The 13,853-nt window shown below is 38.7% G+C and overlaps 1 protein-coding gene across 5 annotated transcripts in view; it reads right to left on the bottom strand.

The window, feature by feature from the left end:
• The window catches only part of LOC131677091 (serine-rich adhesin for platelets), a 260,189-nt gene that overhangs the window by 66,349 nt on the left and 179,987 nt on the right, over window positions 1-13,853 (bottom strand). For 2 of the 5 annotated variants that reach the window (XM_058956679.1, XM_058956713.1), the window contains exon 2: window positions 8,805-8,924. The exons of the other annotated variants lie outside the window; for them this stretch is intronic. In XM_058956679.1, coding sequence (XP_058812662.1) covers window positions 8,805-8,873 — 69 coding nt within the window. In that variant the 5' untranslated portion in view covers window positions 8,874-8,924. The remainder of the gene's footprint in view (window positions 1-8,804; window positions 8,925-13,853) is intronic. 5 annotated transcript variants of the gene reach the window in all.

Genomic DNA, 13,853 nt, shown 5'->3' with positions numbered 1-13,853 from the left:
CATAAGTCATGCTAATTGTATCATATTACAACTCTGTCATCCAGTGCTATCATTATCTAACTTTTTGATATTTTGCGGCTTAGTCCGATCTGACTTAACCCCGACCAAATAAAGTTAAAACATATACTCCATCTGCACAATGAGTTACACATTATTCAAATTTCAACTGTCAGCCATATAATAACACTTCTGTCCTCTAGTAAAAGTCAGCAGAAGATGAATTTGATATATCCAAATTAGCAAATATTGTTCATATCCAAATGAGCTGAGCATCTTGTTTTATGGTTTCAAGTTGGAAGTGTATTGACTGACTTTGTGCTCAGGTTGACTCCATGAAAAGCGAAACCTAAAACAATTTACTTACAAAAATAACACACCATTTCCATTTCCAACATCAAAAAAGAAAACAACTTACGATCGAATCGCAAAGATCTTTCGTCGACGATATAGTGAATACGATTTGCTGCAAATGAATAAGATTCCAGATATTTTGTCAAATATCGGTTCAAGTTCATCACATCTAGTTGGATGTTAAATGTTCGGAGGTTATTATGCGCTTGAACATATTCACGTATAGTTTTTGAGCCGAATTTCTTGATGCTCTGGTTGTCAATTGTTCAGATTTTTAATGAATGAATTCTTTACAGTACATGTGAGTAAATTATATGATATTTGACTTTGACAGTACGAGTCACAGTAATTTTGTAAAATTTGAGAATAGAGAGTCACGTCGGTTTGTCAGTGAATATATATTTAAGATAGGGATTATAGTGTACTGGAATCTCCATTTATGAACCAAACTGGCAGTTCGTTAATTGAAATAGTTCGTAAAAAAAGTGTACGTTATAAGGGATTTAGTTCGAGAAACTGGTGAACACACTTATCAACCTGTAACTGCGGATCCGAAAATGTAATTGAATTATAACTGATGGGGACATTGCATATTCCATTTGAGACAGCTTTGGTGAGAAGCCACCTCCGAGAAACCGATGTGGATATTTTATTAACCTGTCCGCACATACACACATATACATACATACATACTCACCGGCATTTCAAATCCAAAACCTTTCTATATGAGAAAGGTAGAAAATAGCATTCAAAATGAATATTAAATAATAATAATTATTCCACTGTCTAACGAAAATACAATGTTTGTCCCCGTAAAACTAAAAGAAGGCTAATAATCGCACCCTGAATCAGTTTTATGAATTTTCATCTAGCATTCACTGAAAGCAGTATTGCGCAACGCCAAAAGCTGACTGCCACTTCGCACTGATTAACAGGACAGATTAGCTTTGGGGCTCTCACAGGCACTGTAGGGAGATTAATGTGGTCAAAATGATTTGTGAATTCCTCGGAATGTTCATTCGTATTCTTCAATCGGTAGAGATTTTGAAAGCCAAATGGACCAAATTAACAAATTCAACCCTGATCACGGTATTTCATCAACTTTCGCAAACAGTTCGCTTACATATTTTGGCCTTTCCAAACAGGCCCAGTAGTGAATCGTCATAGTTAATGTCAAGCGTACAGGAGAGCAAAACCCAAACAAAAGTGAAAGACTTGGAAAAATGGCACCTTTCGTGGATGGTTCAAATTAACTAGAGTTAGGCTGGGCTTTTGTTATTATGGTTGCTGTACTGGTCGTTGCATAATTCATGGAATAATTTATTGCATTCATTCCACCATCGGTGCATCACCACGGTGAGGGCTTGGTTTGATTTCCTTTGCGATGTTTACATTTCTCAAACACCTACTTGCGATCGATCGACACTGACGGAAGAGTTCTGCAGAAATATACATATTTATCAAATCATGAATAAAACAATATCGTCGTTCAATTTGCCGTTCATATTAAATTGTTGTTGATTTTGACATCAGTTCTTAGGGTATCCGTTAGGACACCAGAATGAATTGGTTAACTATGAACTGGGCCTGTCCATTATCGAAATCAATACACAAACTTAAAGATGTCGCACAACTTGATACATCATTATCTTCGCAATTATGCAATATTGATTGCAACCTCCCTGCTGTTGTGGACACATGCTGCCGCTTCAATCACAATTTATATTATAATAAACGTTTCCTCAATTGTCTAATCAAGCCGCTAAAATGTAACAAACGGTCGGCATTCACGAAGAGCCTTGAATTCTAAAAAAATGTTATAAAAATGTTAAGGGGTTGTATACAAAGTTGGAACTCTAATAATCAAAAAAAAATTATTTAATATTCTGAAAATATCTGTGCGAAATTTCATCCAGATCGGCGCACCATATTCCAAACTTCAGCCATTCGCAGTGCGCAGGTTCTTTCGCGAATGAACTTAACTCAAAACTTTAAACGCAATTATCTCGGAACTAAGTTTTTAGAAAAGTACCGTTGCGGTGAACGTTATATCTCAAAAACTGTTCATCCGAACTTCATAATTTTTTTTTAATTGTTTGTATTTATATTCTCGTGTACTTGAACGGTTCCTTTTTCATTCTAAAATTTTCAATTCTTCGCAATGAATTTTTGTTTAAAATTTTGAATACCAAAAAACTCAATGTTTTGGTCAACATGTTTTTTTTCGTAAGAAATTTTATATATTGGGAAACCAATCCGTTCAAGTAAACCACAATACATTTTTCTTCAATAATCTTTTTACTGTTTTGATTTCAGTTGAGCGGTTCGGCTTGGAGAACTTAGCTCACTTTTTCGCCATAACTTTGTATATAATCACTTGAGGCAGCTGACCCACAATAGTATGTGCACGGACCCTAAAACGACGGAATTCCGATGCTGGAAATCCGACGTCGGAATTCCGATGCTGGAAATCCGACGTAGGAATTCCGATGCCGGAAATCCTAAGTCGGAAATCTGAAGTTGGAATCCCGATGCTGGAAATCCGACATCGAAATTCCGATGTAGGAACGTCGGATTTTTGACATCGGAATTTCGACGTCGGATTTCCGACATCGGGATTCCGGCGTCGGATTTCCAGCATCGGAATTCCGACGTCAGATTTCCAGCATCGGAATACCGACGTCGGATTTTCAGAATCGGAATTCCGACGTCGGTTTTTAGGTATCGGAATTCCGACGTCGGATTTCCGACATCGGAATTCCGACGTCGGATATCCGACATCGAAATTCCGATGCTGGAATTCCGACGTCGAAATTCCGATGTCAGAAATCCAACGCCGGATTTCCGACGTCGAAATTCCGATGTCAGAAATTCGATGTCGCAATTCCGATGTCAGAATTCCGATGCTGGAAATCCGACGTCGAAATTCCGATGTCATAAATTCGACGTCGGAATTCCGATGCTGGAAATCCGACGTCGGAATTCCGATGTCATAAATTCGACGTCGGAATTCCGATTCTGGAAAACTGACGTCGGAATTCCGATGTCGGATATCCGACGTCGGAATTCTGATGTCAGAAATCCGACGTCGGTATTCCGATGTCGAAAATCAGGCATAGTAATTTCGATGCTGGAAATCCGATGTCGAATTCCGATGCTGGGAATCCGACGTCGGGATTCCGATGTCGGAAATGCGACATCAGAATTCCGATGCTGGAAATCCGACGTCGGAGTTCCAACGTCAGAAATCCGATGACGGAAATCCGACGTAGGAATTCCGATGTCGGATATCCGACGTCGGAATTCTGATGTCAGAAATCCGACGTCGGTATTTCGATGTCGAAAATCAGGCATAGTAATTTCGATGCTGGAAATCCGACGTCGGAATTTCGATGCTGGAAATAGTACGTCGGAATTCCGACGCTGGTAATCCGACATAAGAATTCCGATGCTGGAAATCCGACGTCGGAATTCCGATGTTGGAAATCCGATGTCGAATTCCGATGCTGGGAATCCGACGTCGGGATTCCGATGTCGGAAATGCGACATCAGAATTCCGATGCTGGAAATCCGACGTCGGAGTTCCGACGTCAGAAATCCGATGACGGAAATCCGACGTAGGAATTCCGATTCTGGAAATCTGACGTCCGAATTCCGATGTCGGAAATCTGACGTCGGTCTTCCGATGCTGGAAATCCGACGTCGGAATTCCGATGCTGGAAATCCGACGTCGGAATTCCGATGTCGAAAATCCGACGTCTGAACTCCTATGTCGAAAATCCGGATGTCCAGAATCAGAATTCCAACGTCGGATTTACGACGTCGGTTTTCTGACGGAAATGCGACGTCAGCATTCCTATGCTGGAAATCCGACGTCGAAGTTCCGATGTCATAAATCCGACGTCGGAATTCCGATTCTGGAAATCTGACGTTGGAATTCCGATGTCGGATATCCGACGTCGGAATTCTGATGTCGGAAAAAACGACAGTGGTATTCCGATGTCGGAAATCAGACATAGAAATTTCGATGTTGGAAATCCGACGTAGGAATTTCGATGCTGGAAATATGACGTCGGGATTCCGATGCTGAAAATCCGATGTCGAATTTCGATGCTGGATATCCGACGTCGGGATTCCGATGTCGGAAATGCGACATCAGAATTCCGAAGCTGGCAATACGACGTCGGAGTTCCGATGTCAGAAATCCGATGACGGAAATCCGACGTCGGAATTCCGATTCTGGAAATCGGACGTCGGAATTCCGATGTCGGATATCCGACGTCGGAATTCCGATGTCGGAAATCTGACGTCGGTATTTCGAAGCTGGAAATCCGACGTCGGAATTCCGATGCTGGAAATCCGACGTCGGAATTCCGATGTCGAAAATCCAGATTTCCAGAATCAGAATTCCAACGTCGGATTTCTGACATCTGAATTTCGACGTCGGAGTTCCAGCATCGTAATTCCGACGTCGTATTTCAAGCATCGAAATTCCGACGTCGGATTTCCAGCATCGGAATTCCGATGTCTGATTTCCGACATCAGAATATTTCGGAATACCGACGTCGGATTTCCGACATCAGACTTCTGACGTCACATATCCGACTTCGGATTTCTGACATCGGAATTCCGACTTCGGATTTCCAGAATCGGAATTCCGACGTCGGATTTCCAGCTTCGGAATTCTGACGTCGTACTTCCAGCATCGAAATTCCGTCGTCGGATTTACAGCATCGGAATTCCGATGTCTGATTTCCGAGGTCGGAATTCCGATGTCTGATTTCCAGCATCGCAATTCCGACATCGGATTTCCAGCATCGGATATTCGACATCGGAATTCCGACGTCGGATTTCCAGAATCAGAATTCCAACGTCGGATTCCTGACATCGGAATTCCGTCGTCGGATTTCCAGCGACGGCGCCGGTGGTTGAGTGGTAAGCGTGACCGCCACTCATTCCAGTTGGCCTGGGTTCAATTCCTGCCGAGGTCGTTGAGATTTTTCTGAAGTGAAAAAGTCGGTGGTCACGTCTTCCTTCCAAAAGGAAGTAAAGCCGTTGGTCCCCGGTCCATGAAATTGGTGGTTCTAGTCCAGGTAGTGAAATCACCTCTCTGACGTCGGTAAAGAAGAAGTAGATCCAACTTCTATACTCTTACTAACAAAAATATCCTCCTCCCGTGATACTTGTGGAGTGCGCAGTAGTATATACGGCCTCTAGCAAAAGGAAGTATCGGACTAACCATTCCTTCCGCGATTTACGTTTGGGCCTGGCCGGCGCTAGTATTGATCAAAAAACACTTTAGGATTGCCAGGAGTTGCACATTAACAGATGTTTCGCTACTCCCAAGCATAATTATCTACTGATTCCCTGTGCAACTTCAGCTAGTCCCGATCGATAACGGAGTAGCAGCCAGGGGTGGTCGCACAAGCTCAAGCTCAAGCTTCCATTTCCAGCATCGGAATTCCGATGTTTGATTTCCGACATCGGAATACCGACGTCGGATTTCCGATCAGAATTCCGATGTCGGATATCCGACATCGGAGTTCCGACGTCAGATTTCCAGAATCGGGATTCCGACATCGGATTTCTGACATCGAAATTCAGACGTCGGATTTCCAGCATAGGAATTCTGACATCAGAATTCCGATGTTGGATTTCCGACATCGGAATTCCGACGTTCGATTTCCAGAATTGGAATTCCAACGTCGGATTTGCAGCATCGGGATACCGACGTCGGATTTGCTATGTTATAGCCCGAAGGTGCAAACTTATATACGCTGATGATCTCAAACTATTCCTCATTGTGCGGTCAATAGAGGACTGTATCAAACTTCAATAAGATCTAGTTGCTTTCTGTAATAGCAACTTGCTGGCTCTCAGCGTGTCCAAATGCTTTGTAATATCTTTCACACACTGAAAAACTTCAATTCCCTGGAACTACCACATCGGCGGACAATCGCTAGAGAGAGTGTCAGTTATCAAAGATCTTGGTGTACTCTTGGACTCACAACTGGCATTCAGAAACCATTACTCTCACGTAATAGCACCGGCAAATCAAAATCTTGGCTTCGTAATAAGTAGTAGTAGTTTTTGTAAATTATTTTTAAAATGTATGGAACTGCCGTTCTAAGCATAATTGTCCCATGTGAACTATTTCCCGGAATGTACCATATCACGGAATATCGTTTCCCGGAATGTACCATTTCCCTGAAAATCATTTCCCGGAATGTATTATTTCCCGGAATGTATCATTTGCCGGGAAAACCATTTCGCGGAATACCATTTTCCGGAAAATAAAAAAAAACTCGTACCCCACCGACCAAACTTATTTTTAGAAGACCTGCTATGCAGCTAATTGTGTTCTAGGAGATTTTACCTACTTTAGAACATGAAAAGTTGTTTGAAAATATTTGAGTGGTAAAAAACAAGATAGCGACAATATTGCAAAACTGTAATTCTAAAGATTTAATCTTTTCGATTCCGCGATGAGTGGGGAATAAAAAGCATCTAAATGGATGGGATATCAATGAATTTAATGGGTACCAAAATAGAAACAAATACTTTCCAATTTTCCCATCGCAGGTAGTGAAGGGGGGAATAAATTCCATACATTCATTACCGTCTAATTCCTGACAAACAGGCCCTGTATTTTGCCTCATATTTGTTCCAAATTTTGCGGATTCAGTTAAAATGGTATATTTTCAATTATTTTACTATTTTGAATACTCGATGAAAAGCATAATACACCACTGTAGAATTTTTAAGATTTGGAAATTTTGTTATTGAAATAAAATGATATAACAGAAAATGGAATGCGAACAGAATACCTAATTGTATATATTATTAATTCTGTTCTATCGTTTTTAGGTAAACTCCAAGCGTACTAAAAACTTCAAACGCGTTTTTTTTTCAAATCCACTTCAAACCACGAGCTTTGAAATATTCACAGCATATTCTAAATTATTTTCTCTAGCGACGTACGAAGAATTTTAGTTAATTAATGACGTCTGTATCGATTTTTTGGCCATTTTAAGCAAATTTAAGACTAAGAGAAACGAAAGCAATGATATTTAAAGTCGGATAAATATTCTATAAATGATGGGGTGCTGATTTTGGTAATATTTTCAGCGTTTAGCGTAAAATTAAAATAGCGGAGAAAAATCCTACGTGTCATTTTCTATCGTTCTAAGGAATCGAAAAAAAACTTTAGTTTTTGACACTAGGTCAAACATTACAGGAGATTCGTAAATTCGTAACGATCAATTTAGCCATATTTGAAATTGTATAGGCGGTGTTTTCCACACCGTTAGCAACATTTTTATGATAACCAATTAGAGTACTCTAAAAATGCCCTGAATACGTTGATTGATTTTCACGAAGATTAGGTACAAGGTACTGCAAAAATAAAAACATTTGCTAAAATTTAGTCATAAATATTCCAGGAACCTTTGAAATTTTATAGATTGTGAATGTATTTGTCTGAGATGCTGCCTTCTTATGAATATGCATTTTTCTTTGGAATTTTGTGTAGAATGTTACTTTAATCTGTATGAAGTTTCTCTGAAAATACTCTTGGACTTTCATTGATTTTTATTCTCACTAATATTTGTTTACCGTAACAGTGCATTGAAAACGCCTTCAGTTATTTTAAATTTCACTTTGTATTAAAAATTTCTATGTGAATTAGCCTTCTTTGGAACAATAACAAATTACAATAAATACAATGAAATGGATTTGCCTTCTTTAAAATTTTCGTAGCATATTTTTGAAATGCTATTAATTTTAAATTAAATTACGACCTTCTTTAATATCGCCTCCTTTTTAGCATAAGCTGTTTTCTGGACCTTCGATTGATTGATAATGATTTCAAATAAAATTACATATGCATGAGCATTAGTTTTTTAAATTCATTAACATGATCAGCGAGCAAAGACAAGCTGTGAAGGGAACCAAACAAATATTTGAGTAGCAACATAGTTCTAAATGCAAATGTTCTCAAAGTGCTCCAGATTTCAATAGTATAACAAATTGCCGAGAAAAAGTACTTTCCGGGAAATGGTATTCCGGGAAATGGTACATAGTACATTCCGGGAAATGGTACATTCCGGGAAACGATATTCCGGGAAATGGGACATTCCGGGAAATGATATTCCGGGAAATAGTACATTCCGGGAAATGGTTTTCCGGGAAATGGCATTCCGGGAAATGATTTTCCGGGAAATGGTATTGCGGGAAACGACATACAATCGTCCCATGTATATAGGGAATCCCATAGGCTTATAACGGCAGGGAATGGATACATTATTGCCCGGCAGCTCGAGCAAATTCAAAATACCCGACTTATAACTTATTATTATGTATGCAAACAAAGTAATTCTTACACATAGCAATAGGAATACAATTAGCTATAGAACTACATCTTATTGACCGACAATAATGCGAACCTTACTTACATTGTGTGCGATAAATGGCATCATTCTTGGCGTATTCATTAGCGTATATATTAATACATATCGATACATACATTAATATATTTAAGCATATTGTTTATTCCAGAAATCACAGTGTCATACCTGCAAAGAAAAAGAAACTCAAATTATTTTTATGTTCATAAAAACGTACAATCTATCGTTGCATAAGCAACGCATAACTTTAATCGGCGCCATATTATGTCATATTAAATTGGCCCATCAAGAATACTTAGATAGTACGACAACAAAAATGAGAAAATTTTGTTTTGATTAACTCCCACGAAAAAGACAAAAACTCGTTCCGCCTTGTTACAATTTGACGTCTTTATCGAGCATGAAATATAATCGACCAGTCTCCAGTTTATCTCGCATTCCGATACTAAAGACACGTTTGTCCACTTTATCGATACATCTTCTATACAAATGTTCCATTCCGGTGGTGCTTGATTTCCACCCCCAATCCAGCATCACAGGCGAGCGAATCAAACGACTCATTCCTGATAAATGTACCAAAGTTGTTCCGAGTTCCTCCATGTCCAGGCGTTCCGCTCCATAAATCAAACAGCACGCCATACCTACTGATAAGAATCGAGACTTTGCTGGTTGTCATCAGCGATTTTGCTTCTCACCACCGAGCAGAGAGCAATCCATTCTATGAGGCTATCGGTCTCAAGCTCTAGTCAAGCTTTTATTGGGGTTGAACCGATTAGTGCAAATTTAGCAGAAAAAATAAGATTAATTAGAGCTGCATGAACGATTCTTGGACCACAATGTCGGATAAATCCTAGAACCACAAAAGGAAGCACTTGAGGCAGATCTTTTGGCAATGATATGGCGATGTCATACACATTCACAACTTAATAAATTACAAACACGTAAAGGTAATTGGCGGTCAATAGATCTCGTGTACATTGTGAAAATGACAATCAATGGCACTTCTCGGAGGGTTGTAATTTGCTCTGTAAACACCATTAAATTCATTCAATGGGGGTATGGGAATGGACACTATAGGTCAGTATTTAACAAATAGGCCATCAAAAAAGCGTTTAAAGGGTGAACACGAAATAGTCGTAACACCTTTATGGTTGTTACTTACTCATTAGACAAGAATTGATGTGCGTTCCATCAGTATAAAACATTTAACAGCACACGACGTCTCGGAATTTATTATAAAAATTGGGACTGCTTGCGGCCATGTGTGATGTGGTATTCTACATACCTGGACTATTGGACACCAGAGTTAAAAATATTCAAATTCATTGAATGAAAATTGATCAAATTCAGCCGCATTCATTTTCAATATTCAGTGACGCAGCTGAAAACGTCAAACGAATAAACCGCCCATTCATCCATGCAGATTTTCATTCGTCTCCGATTATTACACGAAGCGGCCGTGCAGCAACGAATCAAACGTATCAAAGTATGCCCTGGCACAATGTAAGCGATGATGATTGTTGTTTCATATACTTTTCCGGCATTTGAAAACATTTTCCTATATAATTAGTGGAACGAATATATTGTACGATATTCAACTGAATGAATAACATGGATATTTGAATGAATATTTTTTCTATTCACCGCGAGTCGCATCAGGTTCATTTTCAGCCGTCAAAAAAGAGCTTCGATTATTTTTAACTCTGTTGGACACCACTTTTTTTACTTAAACTGTCACTAGGAACGAACAAGATGCATCAGGGTACCCAATCTTCGAGAAAAATCGTTAATTTACTTGTATAATCTAAGAAAATTTGGTGTAGCTTGTTTGAATCGAAAATATTATATGCTTAAAAAATAGGGTAAACGTATAAATATGGAAGACACTGTAGTATTTCATGTATAATAAAAGACCAATATAGGGTAACGTTTCAACTCAGTTAATTAAACTTTCACATGCACCATTTTTAAACTGAAACAAAATTTGAATCTAAGTTTCTGTAAAATAATCATAGATAAAAATGACAAACACTTACTACTATTCTGCAATAAATCCAGAAGAATTCTGCAATGTATTCCAAACGGTATCAATTCTCCGAATAAAACGCTTTCTACTTGAGTAGAACTAAATTCCCCATTTGCTGCACTTTACAATATGGGGCCCCTTCTTGAAGATGCAACATTATCCGATGACACGTCAGAGTAAACCAGATCAGCACCGTAACAAAGTGGCAGGTGAAAAATCTCCAAAAGATATACAATACCCTTCAGACAATGATACATCCAGTGAGGTACCAAGTGGCAGTTTCGTTCTTCCACATGGGAAAAGGAATTGAACAGAAAACGACATGAAATGTGTTCGATTTCAAAGAATCCGAACAAAAAGTAATCATTCCATTGCTTCCTGTATTCGGTCGGTCTCGTTTGGGACGCGTTCGACAAAAACAGTCATGGCAATCAAGAAACGCGAGGCAAGGAGTTTGTACGACAGCGGCAGCGTGGATCCATCTGAAACATGATTGTGCATTTTCCACCCGATCGCAGAATGAAGCGCACAAACAAAGCCAAACAAGGCAAGGCGTAGTGGGTGGGGGAGTATGCGAAAGGATAATATCGGTTCAGTTGTACATTTCTGTTAGCTGTCGCATAGCGGTACTTTTTTCAAAGGGTTCGATTCAATTTTATCCAAAGATTTATTCAAGTATTAAGCCAAAGTAAACATTTCTATTACACAAAGTAGAGTTTCCATCAATTGATTGGGTTTGGGTCCTTAATTTTAGGGGTTTTATAAGAGTCTGAATATTATGGAAGTTTAGCTATCTACGCAAACAATAGAAATATCTAATCATGGCCGCAACATATATTTTCACCTTGCGGTTTTCAAATTAGGGTTGAAAGGGTTCTCGAAGCGACTTTGTAGAGATTTGGAGTTTGGGGTGGAGATGCCAAAACATAACATGGCACGTATACCGTCCAATTTGAAGCATACAAGAAACCCATTACAGAGAACATCCTTACGCTAATGACATGACATCAAGAACGTGTCAGATAATCTTTAATAACCCCCTTTCGACACTACTTTGGCAGTATCATCCCGTAACGCGTGTGGCGTCGTGTAAACTGTCGTATACTAATTACCAATTACCATAGTTTAACACATATAATAAATTATACAAAACTGCTCTTGCAGGAATTAGCTGTTGTGATGTTGGTTGTTCGTTATTGTTAATGCCAGTTGGTTTAGTAGTGCTGATCGCAATCGTTTTTGAGTTAGTGCTTGATACTACCCGGTCCGGAGTCGTTTATCAACTGGTTGGGGTTTACCATACAATTCTTTAACGTTCTTGGTCGCAACAGATTAAATTCCCTTAGCAGCCTCTTCGCTAGGTTTTACGTGGCTTAGCGGCCAATCACATTATTTTCACATAGGAATCTGCCCTAGATACGTGACCAATGCTCGCTGAACTGATTTGCAATGGCTGGTCAACACCTGTGAAATTTCTCATAAATATTTGTTCCCCCTTTTGTGTACCAAACTATATTGTTAGTTTTAAGATATCTGTAAATATTTCCTAAAAAACTATTACTATTGAATTCCTTGTTTTAAATTTTTTCATAAAAATCTTTTGCCCCCTCTCTTGTATATAGAATCTTTTTTCTAGTCTTAAGATAGCTGTAAAATTTTTCTCTTTTAAAAAAAAAATTTCAACATTGTAACCTCCTAGTTTTAAAATATCCAAAATGTAAAAACAAAAGAATTTGGCACCGCCAAGCTAACGCATTTGTGCCTATAAAATAAACGAAATGAATAAAACACTTTACGCTCGTCCGGACATGCCGCAGACTCAGGTGATTCGAATTGCTAATGCCAAAAGATCCTGACTCCTGTGGTAGCAGACAAAAGGTTAAGTCGCCGGGAAACTCTAATCTTGCTCATATGACCCTATTCCATGCCTTGCTAAACTTTCTTCAACCTCCTAGCGTAGCTCTTAATATTGAAAAATATACTTCACCTTCCAGTTCCTTGCTAATTAAATACCGTTACAACAGTTTAAAATTGACTCAAAAGGTCATTAACAAAAAATGGAGAAAAATAATCAGACTGGGTTATTGCTGAATATGACAACACCACTATACTATCCAATACACATATCGTACAATTCCAATAGTTCCTCCTAACAGCTATACATCAATATATAGCATGGCATCATTATATGATGTTCACGTTCTTACCGAACCACAGTATGACAAACTCTCTTGCTCGCGTTATGCTGTCTTTGTTTACACTGGTGTATGGACTAAAGGGTCCAAAGGTTAACAGTTTGTGACTTGTTTTATCGATCTTCAATGCAATATCAACTCAAATTGTTTCGGTCCGCTTGCTTTAAATACGAAAAATAAACAAAAATCTAACCTCGATGCCAGAGTGCTTTCGTAAAACTTTTATCCACGAAAACATTGTCATCGTCCTTAAAGTAAAGTAGATAAAGTTTTTCTCCACCTGCTATTAGATCACAATTCGGTAGTACGGCCGCTGCAAGTATTTGGCTCCTAGCCAGATTTGTCCTATCTATCCCACTCACGTATCCTATCACGTATGATAATCGATAACAAATGCAGTACCAGGAAATTACTTTTAATGGAGTTTTTCACTTGTTAAGCTGCGTTATTCGCAAACAAAAAAGTAAAATGCACATTGCGTCATTTAGCCGAATATATAATAAGCCTAATGTGGATGCAAAAATTCCGTCATGCATCAATCTGTTACACAATTAGTCTGGTTTTACGGATATTTATTTCACTGTGTTTATACCATGATGATATGGTCGGTGTTAAGTCAGACCGGACCAAGTGACAATAAATTGATTTCGAGAAAAACGAGTTTAAAGTTTAAATAGCAGCATCCTTTACATTATAATTAGAAATTAATTTCTGCCATAATTCTTGTTTATTGTTACATATTTGAAATCTGGCAAAATTCGAATGTATATGAAGAAATTCTCTATCCATTGCTATCATTATCTCATTTTTTGATGTTTTGCGACTTTGTCCGGTCTGACTTAACATCGACCATATGTAAAACTTTTTCCCAGTTTG

This window comes from Topomyia yanbarensis, chromosome 1, assembly GCF_030247195.1.
Source record: "Topomyia yanbarensis strain Yona2022 chromosome 1, ASM3024719v1, whole genome shotgun sequence".
NCBI lineage: Eukaryota > Metazoa > Arthropoda > Insecta > Diptera > Culicidae > Topomyia > Topomyia yanbarensis.
Note: the sequence above shows the minus strand (reverse complement) of the source record. Positions and strands in the feature narration are given on the sequence as shown.